The sequence below is a fragment of the Agelaius phoeniceus genome, chromosome 3 (genome assembly GCF_051311805.1).
Source record: "Agelaius phoeniceus isolate bAgePho1 chromosome 3, bAgePho1.hap1, whole genome shotgun sequence".
Lineage (NCBI taxonomy): Eukaryota > Metazoa > Chordata > Aves > Passeriformes > Icteridae > Agelaius > Agelaius phoeniceus.
The window spans coordinates 59398432-59418325 of NC_135267.1; the positions used below are offsets into that span (position 1 = coordinate 59398432).

General features: G+C 39.9%; 1 protein-coding gene across 2 annotated transcripts in view; it reads left to right on the top strand.

The window, feature by feature from the left end:
• The window catches only part of MTHFD1L (methylenetetrahydrofolate dehydrogenase (NADP+ dependent) 1 like), a 146443-nt gene that overhangs the window by 48935 nt on the left and 77614 nt on the right, over positions 1 to 19894 (top strand). For both annotated transcript variants that reach the window (XM_054629189.2, XM_077175375.1), the window contains 2 exons: positions 3513 to 3581; positions 10869 to 10980. In XM_054629189.2, the coding sequence (XP_054485164.1) occupies positions 3513 to 3581; positions 10869 to 10980 (181 nt within the window). The remainder of the gene's footprint in view (positions 1 to 3512; positions 3582 to 10868; positions 10981 to 19894) is intronic.

The window sequence follows — 19894 nt, forward strand, 5'->3', positions numbered from 1 at the left end:
GTACACACAAAATACTTCACAAAAATACAATTGCTCTTAATTTTGACTTTATATGCAATATATTTATCATAATACAATAGTAAAACCTAACATACACACTGGCAGATATAAACCATATGCAGAGACAGGCTAGGAATAATAGAAAAAAGATAAATTGAATATTTCATGAATTGAGAAGACTCTTTCCACAAGAGTAATGGATTAAATGTCTATCCTCTGTAATGGAATATGTTGAACTCTTTGCCAAAATGTGGTGCTCATTGTACAGTATTTTGAAGACTTAATTGCTTTTTGGCTTTTACAGTGAGGTAGAATTCTGATGGACACATACCATATTTTTATGTGAAGCTAAATCAGAATATATGACCAAGATCAGTATTTCAGCAGATATGAAAAATATTAAATAAATATGTCACTATTTTTTTTTTAAATAAGACTTCGTCTCAGCTTACTTGCTGTGCCATACTGTTCGCTTTCAGTAATTCTGGAACCATAAGAAAAAAATAAATAGCTTCGTATTTGCTTATGTAAATGATCTGTCAGCTAGTGAGATTTTGTTCTCTGGTTCGTCAGAAACATTGTGTACAGTGTTCACTTCAAACAAAAGGAGTTGCAGTTCTTCTCACATTATGGTTTAAGGTTTAGTTTTGTTATAGGACTGAAATTATAGAAAGTATTATTATTTTGTTAGAGACTATAGTTTCAATTGAAGGGAAGTTGCAAGTACTTCATTATTTTCCTTTTAAAGAAAAGGGTTTTTCTCTGCCCTTCAGTCTGTGTAGCCTTTATTCATTTCATAGTAGTTACTTTCAATCACTTTCCTTGTCATCTGGTGTTGGCTTTCATTTCCAGTCTTGATAGACTTCAGAGACTGCTCCACTGGAAGTTGCTTTGAAAGTATTTTGGATTTTCATCTAAGTTTGCCTTTCCTATGTCGTGTATAATTTATTTTATGCTCTGTGATCTGTGCTGTCCTGGGGAGCATACCTGCCCTGATGGCTGCTGGATAGATGGAAGGAGCATTATTTTCAGGAATACCTGTGATCAATTCCAGGAAGGAACCCAGAAAAGTTGAACATCTGTATACAATTGATTCAGAGCCCTGCTTCTTTCCTCTGACAGTGAGTTAGTGGGAATCTAATGATCTTTGGGCTCTCACAAGCTTAATTGGTGTGCAAGTGTCAAAGCCCCTAATTCTTTTATAAGAAGTTTACCTGTTCTGAATTGGAAATAGGAACTTGATTCCTTAAACAGCTTTGTGAATCAGATCCAGGACTTGGAGTGAGCTGTAGGAATTGTATATTAGATACTTGGAGGATTGAGTATACAGAGAAATGAAAACATTCTCAGTTGTGTCAGGTATGAAAACCTGAAAAAAGTTTGTTTAGCTTTTAAGGAATGCTATTGACACCCAACCTGGTTAAGAACCATGGGAGGCACAAGATATGCCTATTGGACTATTTACATCTTTTTTCTTTGCTTTCAGCTTCAGATAAAATGAGTTGTTGTGTCCAGAAGGTGTGTCTAGTATTTCTGAAATAAAGCATAAGTAATATCTCCCAAAAAGTTCAAATGCAGAGGAAGTGGTTTTTTACTTCACTGTTTTTATCAGATTGGTGAAGACATCAGAAAACAAGCAGGGGAGGAGGCTAGGTGAGAAATGTCCTGATTTTATTTTTCACTTCTTCTTCCCCCAAGCCTTCTTTCCAGTAGGGCTGATCTGTGGCTGCTCAGGTAGTTATTCCTGCTGTTGACCACTTGAAAGACCAGATGTAAAGTTTTGGATTTGGCTTTTTTTTTTCCTCTAGAAATGAGAGTATTTGGGTCTATAAACAACATAGCACCAGGCTGTTTTTATGGAGGTGGTGGTGTCTCACCATTTTGAAAGAGCTGGAGTGCTTATGTTTCCTTGCATTTTAATCCTAGCTTCTAAAATCTACATCTTAAGAAGCAGCAATCTAATTCAGAAGATGAAAAACCATGCTGTTTTCCTATCAGCTTCTCATATCTTTGTGGATCCATTGGGTTTTGTAAAAATTGGAAGATGCAGAGTGCAAAGAAAAATCTTTTCCTTCCCTCTCTCTGCTTCACAGCCCTCCAAGGAAACACTTGCACTACTACTGATCTATGCATCAGTAGGAGCCAGTTTTACTGTTTTGGTTTCAATTCAGTTTTATCTGAGGCCAAATATTCTGTGTCTTTTTCCTCTAAAGTCTGTGCTCAGAAGTGATGCTCAGAAAGGGGAAAATTGTATTTTATAAAATACTGCACTTAATCATCACATACTTTTATGTCTTATCTGTTGCCGTCAAAATTTTCATGCAGATTTCTCAAATTTGGGGTTAGTTGACAAAAGCTGTGTTGGGAATTATAAAGGCACTATTTCTATTGCTTTTCTTTATTTGAATATTATTGCTCATCTCTTTATAGGCAACTTGGATATTGTACCCATGTTTTTTAATCTTCAGTTTAAACAATTTACAGCAGCTAGGATTTTTGTTTGGTTTTCATATTTCTTTTCAATGCAAAAATATATTCTTCTTTTTTGCAAGTGTAAAAAAGAAGAATATATTTTTTCTTCTTCTCTGGCAATTGTATGAGCCACCTTTTATAACATTACTGTGGTTTTTTTGAAGCATGATCTAGTTCTTTCAAAACGAAAACCATCATCTCAAAATCAAAGTAATACAAGAATAAATTTGAACATATGCTGTTGGTTTCTAGATATCACTCTTCATAAAATCTGATAGTGATGTGCACACTCTGTAGCCTTTTCTTTTTTTCCCTAGAATAAGCATTGAAATTTGGTGTAGAGGTTGTTATGACTTTTATTTATTTTAAGGTTTTTAAGGTCAGTCAGTGTGAAATTTATATTTCAACAGAATTTTTAGGGAGGAGTAAAGTTTTTCGCAACCAAAATTCAGGAGTTTGCTCAATTCCTTTTGTGATCTCATCATCACAGTAAGGCACCTCTAACTTTTAACTTGTGATGTATTTCTTATCTGACCCTAGTAAACTCTGTGGCTGCTTTCATCCTGTATCTGCTATGTATATATTTGTACATGTCTTGAAAAATACTCTTTCTGGTTGTTGCTAGCTATTGATTTATGCTGTAGATAATGTCATGAAAGAAATACATCTGTCATTTCTTTAGGTAGATTTAGCAAACTGTTGCCTTCTTGCTTTCTCAGGTCTCAGTGGCCTTTGGCACTTCATCTTTTGTTACCTTGAACATCCTCATGTTGATCACTTAATTCTATTTTTGATCTTTCCATAAAATAGGACAAAGAAGTTGCCTGTTGCCTTTTAAGTGTATTCAGAATAAAATAATTTTTGTTTTAGACACACTGTAAATACAAAATTTTAGAAGTCTTGAGGTAATATTTAAATAAATTCTTTATGCATCACTGCAACACTGCTTTGAACTGTAAGGATTTTTAAACTATAAATATAACTTGGAAATGTTTCACCTTAGAATTGACTTCCTTAAAATGTGGACTCTTGTCTTTTAGGGAGTAACTGGTGCTTTGGCAGTTTTGATGAAAGATGCAATTAAACCCACACTAATGCAGACATTAGAGGTAAGTATGGCTTATGATGCCTGCCCTTCTCCAACTTTCAAATTCCATACTGTGCTGATCATGCTTCTCTTCAGCAGCTGTGCTTGACTTTCAACATTCAAACCAGGGTCTGATCCATAAAGGCATTCTAGCAAACATCCATTTCTTTATGTTAACTGTTCAACTCTGCCTGTATTTATATATTTTTGTGGTGCTTTTCCTTTTTTGAGATCTGGCTATAGTCATAATTTTACCTAGTGCTGCAAACAAGCTGCAGTGCATTGTTGAGCTGCTTCTGAGCACAATGGGAGGCAGGTTCATCTTCTAAGTCACAGATTTACTATTTCCCACCTTGTTCTCATGGGGAAGTGTCCTTTTTTGTGTATTTCTTTGTATGTTCTCATGACAATTCCCACAGCCCAGCATTTTGTGTGGAGAAAAGGTGCTTTGCTGTGGCCGTTCTAATCTGTATTACAGTTTGTGCCATTCAAAGTCACAGGAGGGTCCTTTCAGCTGTTTATGCATTTTCGAAAGATGGCTCCCAGCCACCCTATCTTGCCACAGTGCCTTCATGGACTAAATTAAGCTTTCATGGGCTCTGAGAGGGATGTTTTACACCTACGCTAGTGAGCTTTCTTCCATGAGTTTAAAGAATGTAGAATTAGTGCAAGCTAACCTTGTGCCTGGGCAGTCTGGTATTGATGTTTTGATGGGAAACTGATGAGCAACAGTCAAGGGGAGAAGGAGAAAGAAAAATGAGAAAATAATGAAGCATCTTTGAAAAAAATGCACTTGGAGAAAAAGCAGTGTCTATCTTTTTTTCATTTGACCGTCAAAATTACATAGCTGGAGTATTTCACTATGATTCTTGATATGATGAAAAGTTGAAGAATGCAGAAAGATACCAGTGCAATCACTAGTTGATAAAAATGTCTCATTTTGTACAGCATGTTGAAGTGATAACTACTTTTTGCTTTTGAGTTTGGACGGGAACAACTTCCTAGTCTCGGGGAATATTAGGAAAACAGAATTTAAGTCTATGTTATTTTATTATAACCATCTTAATTATTTGCCCCTGCAAAGGAAACCTGTTCTTTCATGTGGCTGTCTGAAGAATGTATGTATATGTGTGATAATTTTAATATAACATCCAATAGCAGAAACTGGAGGTCAGATAGCATTGAGAATGTCATGGCCAAAGCTCAGTATTATAATCACCACTCAGATAACATTGTGTGTGTTAAGCACCAGTGACAAGGTAGCTTTGATTCTGACTGTTTAGTCACTCTATTTGCACTTTGCATATCTGTTGGTTTTGTTGCAGTGTTCTGAAAGACAATTATAAATGTCAGAAGAGATTCTTTTGATCGATAGGCATTTGGTTCTGGGACATGCATGCATTTATTTTTTCCCTGCGTTTCTTTATATTCACATTTCTATGCAATAAAATTCCTGCCTTTTATGTGGTATTCTTTTCTAGTCTAATCTATGCTATGGCTGAAACATCTGCCACCTTTCATCAAACACTGTTGCTTGTTAGCAGGGCCCTGACCACATTACCCAAAGATTCGTTTTGCCCCTATATTCTTCTCACAAAGTTATTTTTAAAACAGCAGACCAAAGCAGCTCAGAAGACTGCTTCATGCTCCACTCCTCCACTTTGAGTCTTAAAGATGAATTTTTGTCACCCTTTGGATAGTTGCTGGCTTCCAGGCTAATATGAGTCACCTAATAAAGTAACGGAGATCCCCAGTTTATCTAAATATTTTCCAAGACAGTGCTGTGCTTTGGCTGACGTCCTTTTGGGCTGTGTCATTGCTCTCATGTAGAATCACAGAGCCTGCTGAGTTAGAAGTGACCCCAAGGATCACCAAGCCCAGCTCCTTGCCCTGCACAGCACCAACCCCAAGAACCACGCCATGAGCCTGGGACAAACACTTCTAGAGCTCTGTCAGGCTGGTGCTGTGACCACTTCCCTGGGAAGCCTGTTCCAGTGCCCATCCACCCTCTGGGTGAGGAACCTTTTCCTAGTATTCAACATAAACCTCCCCTGACTCAGCTTCAGGCCCTATCACTGGTCACCACAGAAAAGAGATCAGTGTCTGCCCTTCCTCTTCCCCTCACAAGCAAGTTGTAACTGCAGTGAGGTCTCCCCTCGGTCTCCTCCAGGCTGAACAGACCAAGTGACCTCAGCCACTCCTCAAATTACTTCCCCTCAAGGCCCTTCATCATCTTCATGGCCCTCCTTTGGACACTCTCTAACAGCTCAATGTCTTTTTTTACATTGTGGCCCCCAAAACTGCCTCCAGCACTGGAGGTGAGGCTGCCCCAGCTCAGAGCAGAGCAGGACAATCCCCTCCCTTGCCTGGCTGGCCATGCTGTGCCTGATGCCCCCCAGGACACCCTTCACCTTCCTAGGGATGCAGTGGCCCACTCTACTACTGCCTGTGCTGTTGCTGCTCTTGAGCTCTCTTCATTATTTTTAATTCTTCATCTGAATAACTGTAAGAGGTGCTACTTTCAATAGCTTCAGTTTAAAAAAGAAAAAGGAGGGGAACAAGGAGGATGTTGTGCCCCACACACTTGAATGTACTCCAGTGCTCCACTTGTGAGTTTAGAGCCCTCTAGCATGGCAGATTTTAAGCCAAACTTATCCTAGTATACCCTGGGGTGGTAGATGTAGTAGTATTTCTTCTGCTATAGATAATGCCATCTTTCTGATGAATGTGTGAATTGCAAATCAGAAATGAGGATAATGGAAGCCTACATTACACTTGAAATAAACCTAATAAGTAGCATCCAAAAGTTAGCATCTTAAGTTTCCAAAGAGGTTACCAGTAGTAATTGGGCAACATAATCCTAATCCCTTTAGGGAGAACGAGTTCTTCATAAAAGTGTAAGGACCTTTAGCAACAGCACCATGATTTGACAACAGCAAAATTAGAAATAATCCTACAGCACATAGGTGGTGAAAAAACAGAATAATATGATTACAGAGAACACAGATACAGCTCAGAATGTGCCATGGACGTGTCTGGCAATTAGGCATGAAACTAATCTGTTCACCAAAGCAGATCTTCCAGATCACTTTGGAGGATGGCAAAAAGACTGCTGGATGAGGGAGAGCAGGAGTTCTGGATGACAACTGACAATCAACTGACAGTTGATTTGACATAATTTGTAAGCCATAGTGGCTGTGGGTAGCAGTGACTGGAAGGAGCCATTGCAGAGAGAGCAGCCAGATAGAAGTAGCCAGTGCAGCTGCACCCCTCTGTGGTCTGGCCACAAGCCTGTGGATGAGAATTGTGTTAAGCCTTGGAAGTCTGGGGAGTTGCTTCTAAGGGCCTGTGAAAAGGGAGAAGAACAACACGCTCAGTAGATTTGCACCAACTTCATATGGATGTCTGCATGCACTGGAGAAGGGGCTTAGAAGGTCATAAATCAAAAATTACCAAAAGTCAGTCCTGCGTGGAACTGAACTGGCAACTTATGTCAGTGCTTTTTTTCATATGTGAATTGATGTGTGGTTTAATTTGCTGCTTTTTAAAGAGGTTTCGTGGTGAGTTGCTTTTTGTCACAGTCCTGCTACTCTGACACCAGAAATTCTGCCTGGAAGTGTTAGTGATTGACAGTGTTTTATATGCAGGAATGACAGTAAAAATCTAAAAATGGGAGACATGGAGCACTCCATCTACAATAACCACAGACTTTGGTGGAGCTTACTTATATCCAGTGCTGTAGAATTGAGATTACTTTGTTTGGAATGTACATAATGATTTCATAGTGTTTATCTCTGTTCCTCATGACAGATTTGTTCTCTTGTCGACTGATCCCTTAATGTTCAGCCTTTATTTATACCACGCGTAACAGAGCAGCTGCTCTATGGGACAGCCCTTTGTAGTTGCAGGCTGGCTGCTCTGGGGTGGTTTGTTGTGTTACTTTTGAAGTGCCACTCATAGTAAAGATGAGAGAAGAATGGTAATAAGTATTATAAACATCCTGCTAGCGGCCAGATAACTTCAGATATTTATTGACATTCAGGGTTTATTTTCTTTTACTGAAACTTGGATAATAATGTTTTCTGTACTGAAAGCAGTCAGCAGAATGCATCCCTGTGCCACTGTTGGGTTCTCCATATAGTTTGTTAAGAGTGTAGCAGAAATAAGTGGGACAGATGGACTGGCACAGTCACTAAAGCTGGCCTGAGAAGACATTGTTGTCCCTGTTCCATGGTGTGCCTGAGGCTCCCAGGGTCCTGCTGGAGTTCACTCTCTTCAGTACCTAGACTGTACTTTTCTTCCAGCATTGCTCTTGTAAGAAAACATTCCAACTGCTCTTCCTTTCCTTCTGGTGGATTTCAGAGCTCCAGGGGATCATCTGTCTATGCCAGTGATTTAGTAGTATGTTTGGACTTCAAGTTAGTAATGGGAGCCTCTTGACTTCCAATATTCTGGATTTTGGATCCTGCAGTCCACATTCCCTTCCTATCCATGTTGTGTGGATGAACTCTTGGAAGCACAGTAGCACAGGGAATGTGGGAGGAGACCCTTCTGGCACCTCTCTTTGCATGGGTGCTGCAGTGTGTGCTGGGCTGCCCAGTCACTGGCAGTGGCTGTGGGTCGTGCATCACATCTGCCCAGTGTGTGCTCTGGGCTCTCATAAGACCAGTCCTGTGATTTCTTGCCACAAGAAATTAGGGGTTGGAAGAGTAAAATTAGTCTTACTGAGTAATAAAAGACAAATTGGAATAAACCTTATGGATCTGAGTCTGGTAGCTGGAAATTTGTGGTCCTACTTATTTGACTCATAAGTCCTACTTATGACTTATTTGAATGCCAAATAGTGGATTAAAGTAGAAGTAAACCTTCAACTTAGTTTGGTGAGAGTTGTTTGCATTTGATTTTTTATGTTACAAGCTCTTTGGGATAGGGATAACATATTTTGCATGGCACCTATTAGTCTGATGCCCAAATTAAAAGCTTTGAAGGCACTTGTAGTTCATGTTAAGTTTTTGTGTACCTGTGTAAAATCTCAGTTGATTTTGCAGTATGTGTCCATTAGCAGATAGAAAATGAGAAAAAAAAGCTAACCCATAGTAAGCACTATGTTATGATTATAGTGATCTACATAAATTCTCTTGTTACAGGGCATGATTTCTCCTTCATTTACTTTTTTGGCTCCCCTTTCTACTCTGACATGTACGAGGCAGAGTTATCTGAGCTGTAGCTTAATTATGTTGTTCCTGGAGAATAGCCCCCACCCATGTGTGTGCATGTGGCAGTGGCTAAAAAGTTGCTTGTCTTTCCTCTGAGCAAAACAATTAATTATATGCTATTACTTCAAAGGAAGCTGTAAGAAGAGATGCTGTTTGTTGATATATCATTTTTGTATATGATTTCTAGTCATCATTACTAAAATGTCCATGTTTTCTGTAAAACACCACTTAGATTATAGTAATGAAATAGAGATTTTCCTATGTAGGTTGTTTCCTTAAGACACTGGTGGATGGGGGAAGGGAGGAGGAAGAATCAACTTGTATTTTATGGTTAATAGTTTCCAAGCTGTGGTTCAGGGGACTATTAGATGTGCCCTGCAGCTGATCCATAGAACTCTGTCCTCCTTAACTGGTGTTTCTGGTCAAAACTTGAAGGAGGTTGCCTGGTAGGCTGCCTGAAATTTTGAGGGCTGGCAGTGTTTCCTAGTACAGAATATGAGAAGGACATCAATGGAAATAATGTGAAATTGTCTGCTTACCTTTTCTTTAACCAGCTGGGTGCTTTAAGATGCATAAACACAGCAATGGGTATTTGTTTGCCTTATTATTTTGTAGTAGAACAGCGGAAGTGACATTCTTCTGTCTGATTGTGTATTCTGTTTTAGAGAAAAAACAGCAGTTAATGTAATCTCACCTAATCCTAATCCCTTTCTGAGAATGCTTATTTTCTAATTTCTCCTTTCCTTTGGATCCCTGCCAAAAATATAAGAGGGAGGCTGAGAACTGCTTTCTACCTCACAAATTTCATATACATAGCTAATTTGCTTACTCCTTGCTTCTCCTTTCTCTGGTTTAGATTGGAAAACCAATCTAAACCAGAGAAAGGAAAGACAAGGAGTATGCCATTAGACATAGACACATGTATTTGTATTTACACAGGGAAAATCAACTTTGTCCGTTTTCCCTGTATGTGTCTAGTGCAGACCTGGGCTTCCAGCAGCAGTAAATGTGTTTTCCATTGGGTCAGTATCCCCACTGCACCCCAGCATGTCCCTTGCCATCTCCCTCTCCAGCTCCTTAACCCTTGACTCTGGTCCCTCATAGCTTCTGCTGGCTCCTCTGCCAGTGCAGGAATGGCTGCTGCAGCCAGTGAGGAAAACAGGAGCACACAGGGTTGGAGCTGGGCTCTTCCTTGGGTATCTGCAGTGCTGCACTTAGTGCTTGTAACAGGATGTGTGCCAGAATAGCACACCACAGTACTAGAGCTGTGGAAATATGAAACATGAACTAGTACAAGGTGGGGTGAGGAAGTTGTGTAGGTTTGCACTACTGTTTATTACCTTTCTAGGAATGAAGCAGATAAATGAGGTCTCAAGCACCTGAGATGTTCCCCTAAATTGTCTAATAGCATTTCCTTGCTATATGTGCTTTGATTTATTTGTGACTTTGATAAGTCTGAAAAATTATTGAGTTGCTTACATAATGTGCTGGTTTGGCCTGAGATAGGGTTAGTTATCTTCACATCAGCTAGTCCAGGGCTGTGTTTTGGGTTGTGCTGGAGACAGTGTTGGTAACACAGGAATGTTTTTGTAATTGCTGAGCAGGGCTTGCACAGAGTCAAGGCCTTTTCTGCCTCTCACCCCACCATCAAGCAGGCTGTGGGGTAGGCAAGACATTGGGAGGGGACACAGTCGGACACAGCTGACCCCAACTGGGTATTCCCAACCATGTGGCATCGTGCTGAGCATACAAAGCTGTGGGAAGAAGGAGGAAGGGGGGACATTTTGAGTGATGGCATTTGTCTTCCCAAGTAACAATTACACATGATTACACATGCTTTCCTGGGCTGAACACCTACCTGTCCATGGGAAGCAGGAATGAATTCCTTGGTTTGCTTTGGTCGTGTGTGTGCAGTCTTTTCTTTACCTTTTTAATTGGCTTTATCTCAAGCCATGAGTATTCTGACTTTAACCTTTCTGATTTGCTCCCCCATCCCACTGATAGAGGAGTGAGTAATCAGCTGTGTGGGGCTTAGTTACTGGCTGGGGTTAAACCATAATTCTATACTTACATATATTTTTTTTATCATCCAGGGAACACCAGTGTTTGTCCACGCTGGGCCTTTTGCTAACATTGCACATGGAAATTCTTCTGTTTTGGCAGATAAAATTGCTCTTAAATTAGTTGGAGAGAAAGGATTTGTGGGTAAGTAAATATTCAGTTTATTGTATTATGATCTGTTAGTAAATTGGCAATGATGCAGATGAATGGAAAAATTAGCAATTAAAGGTAAGAATGCTATTTCATTATTAATATCAGTATAAAATAATCTTAAAGTTAATGTGTAATAAGACAAAACCACTTCTCTTACCCTGCCTTTTGTCTCAAGTCCCGTCACTGTGGTCCTGTCACCATGTTTGACTCACAAGTGACCTGTTCACTGCACAAGGTGGCTGAACCAGTCAAATGACTGGATTGCATTGAAAGAGGTGTCCTGTTGTTCATTCTATTAGCATTCATCTGGCCTCACTTGATAAACCAACAGAAACCATTCTTTTTTTCCTGATGAATTATTTCTCTACCAGTTCAGTAAACTCAGCCAAATCAGAGGTCAGGTGTCCCTGAGCCAGTGCAGAGGCAAGGTAGAGAAAAGATTGACTCTGCCTCATTTTGGTGGCTGTGAGCCATTCGGTTGGTCCAGCTGCATTGTCAAACCTCACTGTGAGGCCCTTATGTTCCCATGAAAGCATTTGAGTGGGCTGACTCTTTTTATATTGGGAATTCAGCCTTCACGAGCAACAATAGACACAAAGAGCTTACAGTTGCAGGCAAAATAAACTTGTAGCTGAACAATGAACTAGCTTTTATAAAAATTGTTGCGAGTGTTTAAACCTTAGAATTAATTAAATAAAAGGGGGCACTGCAGCCCCTTCACTGGTGATGCCTTTGCACTGCTGCAGCCATTCTTTTCTGAGTCCTGAACACCGAGGTTGGGTTACATTAATCCTAAAGCTGAAGTTTTAGTACCTGTGGAACAGGTTTGAGTATCTGTGGAAAAATGCTCTTGAAAAGATGCAGCAATGTGAAAAATGAGGTTTATTATGCTAGTCCCCTTAAACTAGTAGAGAAACATGCATGTATATGCTTATGTCATACCTACGTACAGGAAAGGATTGTTTTTTACAGTGTTGTACAGCTTAAAGGTCTGTTTATTTCCCTCTATTAATCAAACATCCATTCAAAGAGGAACATTTTGCATTCTGAATACATTTATTCAATGACAGTTGAATTCCTGTTTCATTGGGCCATGTTCATTGTTATATGGCTTTGTGGAATGAAGAGCAAAATAATTTAGGGTAGCTAACATTTTTCATAAGCCATGTGAAGTGACTGTTTCTGTAGTGTGCAATCTTTTCAAGTGAGGAGTTGGTTGTGTATCAATTGAATGAAGGGATGCTGGCGACAGTCTTGAGTCTTGATCCAGGTTTCAGAGTCCAAAATGTATTGCCTTAGATTTGGATTCCCTTCCATTGAGTGTGTCCCTCAGGCACAGAGAGCATGCCCTTGTATTTCTTGTGCTTTTTTCAGTCTTATCCACCTGTTTGTCTTTAACGCTCTTTTCTGCTTTGTTTGTCTTTGGCTCCAGTTTCTCTGCTGGGAGACAAAGCAGCGTAGCTTCAATATAGGAAAACCTTTGTGTGTTGCCAGCTAAAGGCTCTTGTTCAGATTCTATTCCACAGAACACAAATCCCCATGAAACTGGCTTCAGAATAAGACTGCCATCAGGCTTTGCTCTGCAGAGCCAGGAACTTCAGCATGATTTGTGGTCCTTTGTTAGAATATTAAAAGCAATAGTTTTTAGAGTGGCCTACTTAAATAAACTTTTCAGGTAGTCACAAGTGTAAATATTGGTTCTAATGGTTGTAATTACCATAAGCTTTATGGTTTAAAAAAATACATTTTTTTCTGGTAACTAGTCAGAGCACTTGGGCAGAGACAACACTGGTTTATTAAATACTGTCCTGTCCTACCCTACACAACTGAAATCTAAAATGACAGCTCCAAAGTGCTCACCAGTCCACACTGAGGTGGCATCCATACAGATGGAGGGCACAGTGCTTGTGAATCTGCACAGCAAAGCAGGTAGCAAGAAAATCCACTGCATTCCTGCTCACAGGAGTTTGCCTGAGCCTTCTGTGGCCATTGAAATTCCAAGGGGAAAACTGATCCTCTAGTTAATTCAGACAGCCAGGGTGCAGGACAGCTATGCTGCAGTTAGGGAAGTAGCTGAGTAAGTTTATTCACTCCTGCTAAAAGTAGAAGTTTTCCCTGTTCCACATTTCTGTTTTGGGAGTGTTCTCCTGCATTAGCTCTGGCACTCATTAAATCTTGTATGAGTGATTACAGCCCTGCCATGTCGCTTAGTTGTATAAGCTCAGGAAAGAATTCAAAAGGTGCTAGGAGTAGAGTAAGGTATCTTGCAGAACCATGTGGCTGGGAGAGACATTTGAGGGACCACAGGCTATGAGATTACTCTCAGCTGCATCCAAAGCAGGAACATTAGAAATGTGTGACATATTCAGCAATTAAATTAATTTCCTGAATAGTAGAATCAATATCTTAATGTACATACATTAGCTCACTCACTGTGAGATGGGATGATGATATAGAAAATATATAATTCATATATTTGTTTTATATATTTAGTGTTTATATCTATTTCTTATTAATTCTTTTTTTTCCACTTACACCATATTTATTTTAGAGCAGAATTGTTAAGTGTGTGGACAGTACTAAGGAGAATAGCATGGCTTGAATTTGCAGCACAGTTTTACAAACACAGACTTTTCTAACTCTCTGTCCTGGTTTGAGCACCCTCCTTCCTGCAGCTGCCTGTTTCCAGTCCTTTGCAGCCCCTCTGTTTCAGCAGCACACCTGTTCCCAGAGCCATGTGACAAGCTGAGCTGGAGGCTTGGTCTCGATTGAAAACAGCTACAACAAAAAAAAGCCTTTCCTTCCCCCTCAACAGACAGTGTCTGGGCAAACAGCTTTGTGTGACAGGGGGAAGATGAGATAATGCCGCATAAGATGGTGTTTTTGCCGAAATAAATATTTATAGTATTAAAGCTTCATTTGGAGCTTTCAAGTGCCAGTAAAGCTACTGTGGATGCACTAGCTGACCAGACTGAGCCTGCATTGCCAGGGCAGCTAAGCCTGTCTCCTTTCTCAGCCTATGCTCAACTGCTTTTGCATGACATCCCAGCAGAAACCTATTGCCTTTTTTGTTGGCTTAGGTTTCTGCTGACTTAACACAGAAGCAGTTCAGCCCAGAGTCACAAAAACACCAGAGCTGGTGCAGGAGAGGGTGAGCTGGGACAGCCAGCAGTGAGAAACCAATCTGTTGTGTAGATCCAATTACTTGTGTGACCATGTGCCACGGCCAAGGGGAAAAAAAAAAAGAAAAAAAGAAACACTCTCAAAGCGTTCTTTTAAAATTTATTTTTAAACCTTACTTTTTCTCTCTACCCTGCATTGCCTGTTTCTCTGCTTGCCTTTCAGCTGGAATGGCATCGTGCTGTGCCTTTTGAGTAGTGTCAGGTAACAGTGATGTAGGCAGTCTGCTTTAAAGAAAATATAAATGACGTTTAACCATTGAGTCCTGTTGTGAACTCTCCCTAACTGAAGGCATTCCCTGCTTCAGTTTCAGCTATCCAAGTGAATCACAGGTCTTCATTAGGTTTAAATAGCTTATGCCTTTTAGCTCATCTTTTCCTTTCTCTCTTTCCTGAGCCTTGTTGCTGTGTACCAATAATTCAGCCTTTTTGCTTTAATTGTGAGTTCTTGGTATGCGTTTTGCTCCTGAACTTTAAGTGCCATGCTGTAGCTGCCACTGCCTGGTTTGCACTTGTTTGTCCTCTCAGCCTCTTGGTGTTTCCCTGCTGGGAAACTCCACTCCCCCTGGCCCTGCTGAGAGCAGGAGTGGCCCACTGAGGAGGGCTGCAGGCAATTCCTGCATGGGGAGCACCCACACTGAGGCACAGTGAATGTACCTATCATCACACCCTACAAACTGTAGGGTTTGTGGCTCTCTGAACTCAGGGCTTTTCCTGAGCTGTCAGAAATTATTGCGCTATACAACTCAGCAGATTGCCCTCTCCATCTCTTTCGTCCCTTCGTGTTCAGCTGAAGAGAGGGTTTATTGTAAATCAGAAGACAAGCGAAGCATGAGCAGATCCTTGGAATTCCAAAGCAAAGTTCTTCTCAAGTTTGTTTTTCAGGTTTGGTCTTTGCGGTTGTCGATTGTTTTCTTTGCTACTCTCGAGAAGCATATTACATTTGATGCTGAGAGCATGCTCTGGGCAACTTTGTCCTGGTGTTTTTTATCAGGTGACAAGAGGGGAATTATTGCAAACTGCTGCTGACTTAAGAAAAGTCCACTTTCTATTCCTTTCTTTAGTTGGTACACTTGATTTAATTGGAAAGAATTTGTAGACACAGTAAATTTTTATAGGCCAAGTAATTGACTCTTTTTATTGTGTTGGTACTCTGTTGGTTAGAGTAAGCTAATGATGCTAGCTGTTGTAAGTATCTCAGTACATACAAAGTTTTATTTCAAAGGCTATCCATTTTACATACTCTCAGAGCAGACATTGTTCAACAAGTTTATAAAGCACCTTATAAAAACTGTATATGTTTAATACACTAAGTGAATAATCTTCAGTAGATTTCTTTTTTAATGTCATAAGATACTTCAATCCATTTTTTTGTGTACTCTTTTTCCAAAAAAGGAAATAAAGCCCAAATACTTTGGCTAAACTTCTCTTGGCGCCACTAGTAATGTGATATTATTACATTTTAATGTCAAGTTCAAGGATTTATTTTTAATATTTTTTTTGCTTGATATCATTAGAAGAGGATTCCATGCAGTGACCCTCCAGAAAGCTTTAATTTTTAAGAATCTGCCCAACATCTTTCTAGCTTGCATTATTTAATCTCTGACTTCTTCACTCTTACTTTCACAAAAAACCCCAAAATTTAGTGTGATTGCATTCCAGGATGTTGCTCTCTGAACAATGTGGCTGTTCTTGTTAAAGTGTTAAAGCAAAGCTAAGGTTTCATAGTACAGGGTGGTTGAGAGCGTTATCAGTGTAGCTGTTGCTTGCCTACTCTGACCTAGTTTGTGTACTCTGGTCTAGTTTGTGTACTGCAAACTAGAAGAAGGATGTTCAGAACTTTACAGTACTTTCTCTGACCCCATTCATAGTGCAGCTGCTCGAGCAGCTGTGCTGGGCACAGCTGTGACAGTGGGCTGGGGGAGGGAAGGTGATACTGTGTTAGCTGGTATTGCTGTGAGGCTCTTAAAGTCATGGTCTAATAATACAAGTCTCAGTGGTACCACAAACTGCAAAATAAGGTGCCATTACTGCCAGAAGATCTGTGAATCTGTGCCCTTCACTTGTGAGTGGTGGTGCCATTCACATCCAGGCTGCCCTTTTTATTACTTTCCTCACAGCTGCTGAGGTAAAAGTAAACTCAATTGCTTTCACTTGTTGTAAAGTGGGGGAAAAAAAATCATGCTTTTAAAATCTTAGCAAATTTTCTTGCCAGTAAGCAGGAAAGTCTTCAGAGATGAGATGTAGTGCAATGGGTGTTTCTTCACTGGCACGAAGTCAGAGTTCCTGGGTGCTGAGTTTACTTACTGCCTTGTCACAAATAATCTAGATGCAAATCATGCTTGCTTGTAGCTTGCTGCAACTGGACATCAGGTGACAATGGTTTAAATTTTACCTATTTATGCTTTAGTGCTTAAAACAGTCTTGAAATAATTTATTAATTATCATGTGAAATGAGAAACAGATATTTTCTTATCTTTTTGTGCATTCAGAGTCCTTAAGAAAGTTCTGACTCTACCTTGTCACTGCAGTTTTCTATAATTTTTTTCTTCTGCTCTTTAGCATACATTGCAATATAATTCTTTTCAGAAGAAAGATTGAGTAGAAGAGAGCTGTCCTGAATGTTTTTGTGTATAAGGAAGCATCCTAGCATTGACTTCATTATCATATATCACTGTATTTCAGAGCTGAATTAATTTGAAATCCTATAAATTATGCAAAGCTGGACTCAAAACTGAAAGTTGGTATTGATCATGAACAATTGAATTATGTCTGACAAATATCACACTTGGCATAAAAAAGTTATGTTTTTCCCAGGCAGGGAGGTGGTGCTATTTTGAAGACAAAGCCTCCTAAATTATGGACTGTCTTGTAGTGAGATTTTACCTTCTTCATTAAAAAAAAAAATCTAAAAAACATGTTGGAAATTCACTTAGTCTTTCCTTGCTACAAAGCATATTTGTAAATATTTGTTCCCAAATCTGCTGTTTATAGCCAGAATTGCAAGGGGCAATTTACAGGAATAAAATAACATGTGATTATAAATCATCAGCCTTTTAGCTGAGTTCTCTGCTTTATCTGACAAGCATATCAAGTGGTCTCCTTCATAAACTGACTTAGCTCCAGTTTGAAACCAGCAAGGATTTTTAACTCTTGCCATGGCCAATTGGGACTCATTTGATCTGTTTTTTGTAATACTGTGTTACAGCTTAGTCCCCTCTTTCTCAAGTGATACTTTTTAGTAATACTGACTCTAACTATTCAAGCACGCATTTTCCATACATGACCGTGATTGACTTAATACTGCTAGGTTCCCCAACCCCTCCCTGATGTTTGCAAGTATGAAGTTCCCAAATCATAGGTCAGATTTTTGTCACTTTTCTCCAATGGCAGTAACTCTTTACTGCAAGTAGTTTTTATTCTGTTTCTCTTCTTTGTAAATCCACAGAAACCTTTTCCCCGTGATACCTTTTCAAGCTTTGCTGTTGCCAATAAACTCCATCAGTGTTCCTCAGTCTTTCTGTGGACGTGGTTTAACAAATATTAAATGGGAGCCCTGGGGCTGGTCCTCTCTCCTGTCCCACAGTTCTTGTGTGGTGGCTGCCTATTCTCCCCTTAATCATGTAGTAATGTTCCTCTAGCCTGGTTAACAGACTCCTAGGTACTGCTGTAGCAGGTTCTTTTGTTCCTCATCAGTGATGAGATTTTGTTGTATTTTCATCACAGGAGAAAGCTTTCAATCTGGCATGGCCTCCCTTTGGTAGACAAAGTTATATTTCTTACTTATTTCATTTTTTTTAAAGTTATTCTTTTCTTAAAAATCTGTTAGAAAACCATCAAGTCTGTAGTCACTCAGACTTTCCCCCATTACTTGAATATAGGTTTTGATACTTTTTAGGCACAAGGCACCAAAAGAAAGGGAATTTATTTCAGATGTTGATACAAGCGTTGTGGTTTGTATTTTCTTCTTCTTCCGGGATTTTGAAAATTCCGATTCACACTTTATTAAGAGAAGTGCATTCAGCTCTTGTGTATTTTGGTTTTTTAATTCCATTTTTAATATATTACAGTATCCTCACATCATTAGCTTCGCTGTTTTAATTTGTGGGGCTGAAGACCCTTGTAATTTGTTTGCATTTCCTTTGCAGGTTCTGACACTTGTTCCCTAGCATAGCAGCTCACTCTGTCTTTTCCTCCCTTTTAGAGCTTATGTAATTAATAATGACATTATCTTCTACTCAAGAAGTTAACCCTGCAGGATAGCAAAGCTGTTTATTTGACTGCTTTTCCTCCTAGTGACCAGGAGTTACCACTGTTCTCATGCCAGATGTCATGTGAGAGACCAGGCATTTTAATTTGTACATTTAGAGAATTTTGAATTAATGGGTTATTTCAGGATGAAGAAAGAAATTTTAATGGCTACATGACAGAAAATAATTAAGAGAGATCGTGGCCTTCTCACAGTTATTTTCAATGGAGCTTTTATTGTTTCTGGGTGGATGGATGCTGCTCTGTGCCTCACTGGAAAAGGAATTAAATGGTTTTCTCACAGACTAGGAGCTGTGCAGGGGCACATGTGTGTTGGCTGTATGCTGGATGAAGTGTCACACCACCACTGAGCTGACTGGGTTGCAGACAAGCAGAGAACCAGACGTGTGTAGCTTATTTGAGAATTCCATGTTTTCTTCCCTTCACATGGGTTTTCGGAGCAGAACGGAGATGCGGTGAGATGGGGATGGGATTGCACACCTGGGCAATGTGCTGCAATGATGGTGGGGAGGCAGGAAGGGCCATGTGAGTGTTCCTTCTGGCTGGGCTCCTAAGGAGCTGATGCATGAGGAAACCTGTTCTGTCTCCTCTTTCTGGCCCAGTGGAAGGCAAGGAGACAAAGCTGCTGAGTCCATCGCCAGCCACCAGCAGCACACGGTCTCTGCTGGAGACCTCCTGGTCTGTCACGAGGCTGTGGCACTGCAGTGCCTGACAGGAGCCATACATCTTATTCCCACCTCCATCCTTCACTGGCTTTCTGGCCTTAAGCAAGTAATTTCAGCCTCTGTGGCTGCACATGTAATCCCATTCTTCTCGATGTGTTCTTTCAGTTTATGAACTTTCTTGGGGGCAAAAACTGTCATGCCATGGCAAAAGGGGAGATGACAAGCATTGCTGTAACACGAACTTTAAGGTAACAGGGCTTTTGTAGAGCCATAGCAGCTGCCAGTACTTAAACATGCATCAGGAATTTTCTTACAAGCTGACATGGTATTTTAATGTCCTGTATGCTGACCTCTTCTGCAACATGTTAGAGATTAACACAACTCTTTCCTCTGGCAGTGATATTCATAAACTAAATGGAGTGTACAACTGTTAAGGGCTATCCATTATTTTCAGTCTCAGGATAGTTACCCAGAGGTAAAAATAGATAGGAAGGATCTGTCATTCATTCAGAAAGTAGAGGCACTGCCCAGTTCCTGATAAATAAAATACCATTCTAGTGAGTAGAAACTGATGACATTGCAACTTCTGTTCATTTTCCTTCCCTCCCCAAGTTAGCAATCTTACCTAGTTTTAAAACTCCCAACACATAAGAAGCAGTTCCTTTTGTTCTCTTGTTGCCAACTGGTTGTATTGTTTTTATTTATAAGAAGAAAAGAACCAGGGTTTAAAAAAATTGCAAGCAGTAAAACATCATGTATGCTAGGAAGTTCTTTTAATTCATCACTTGGCAA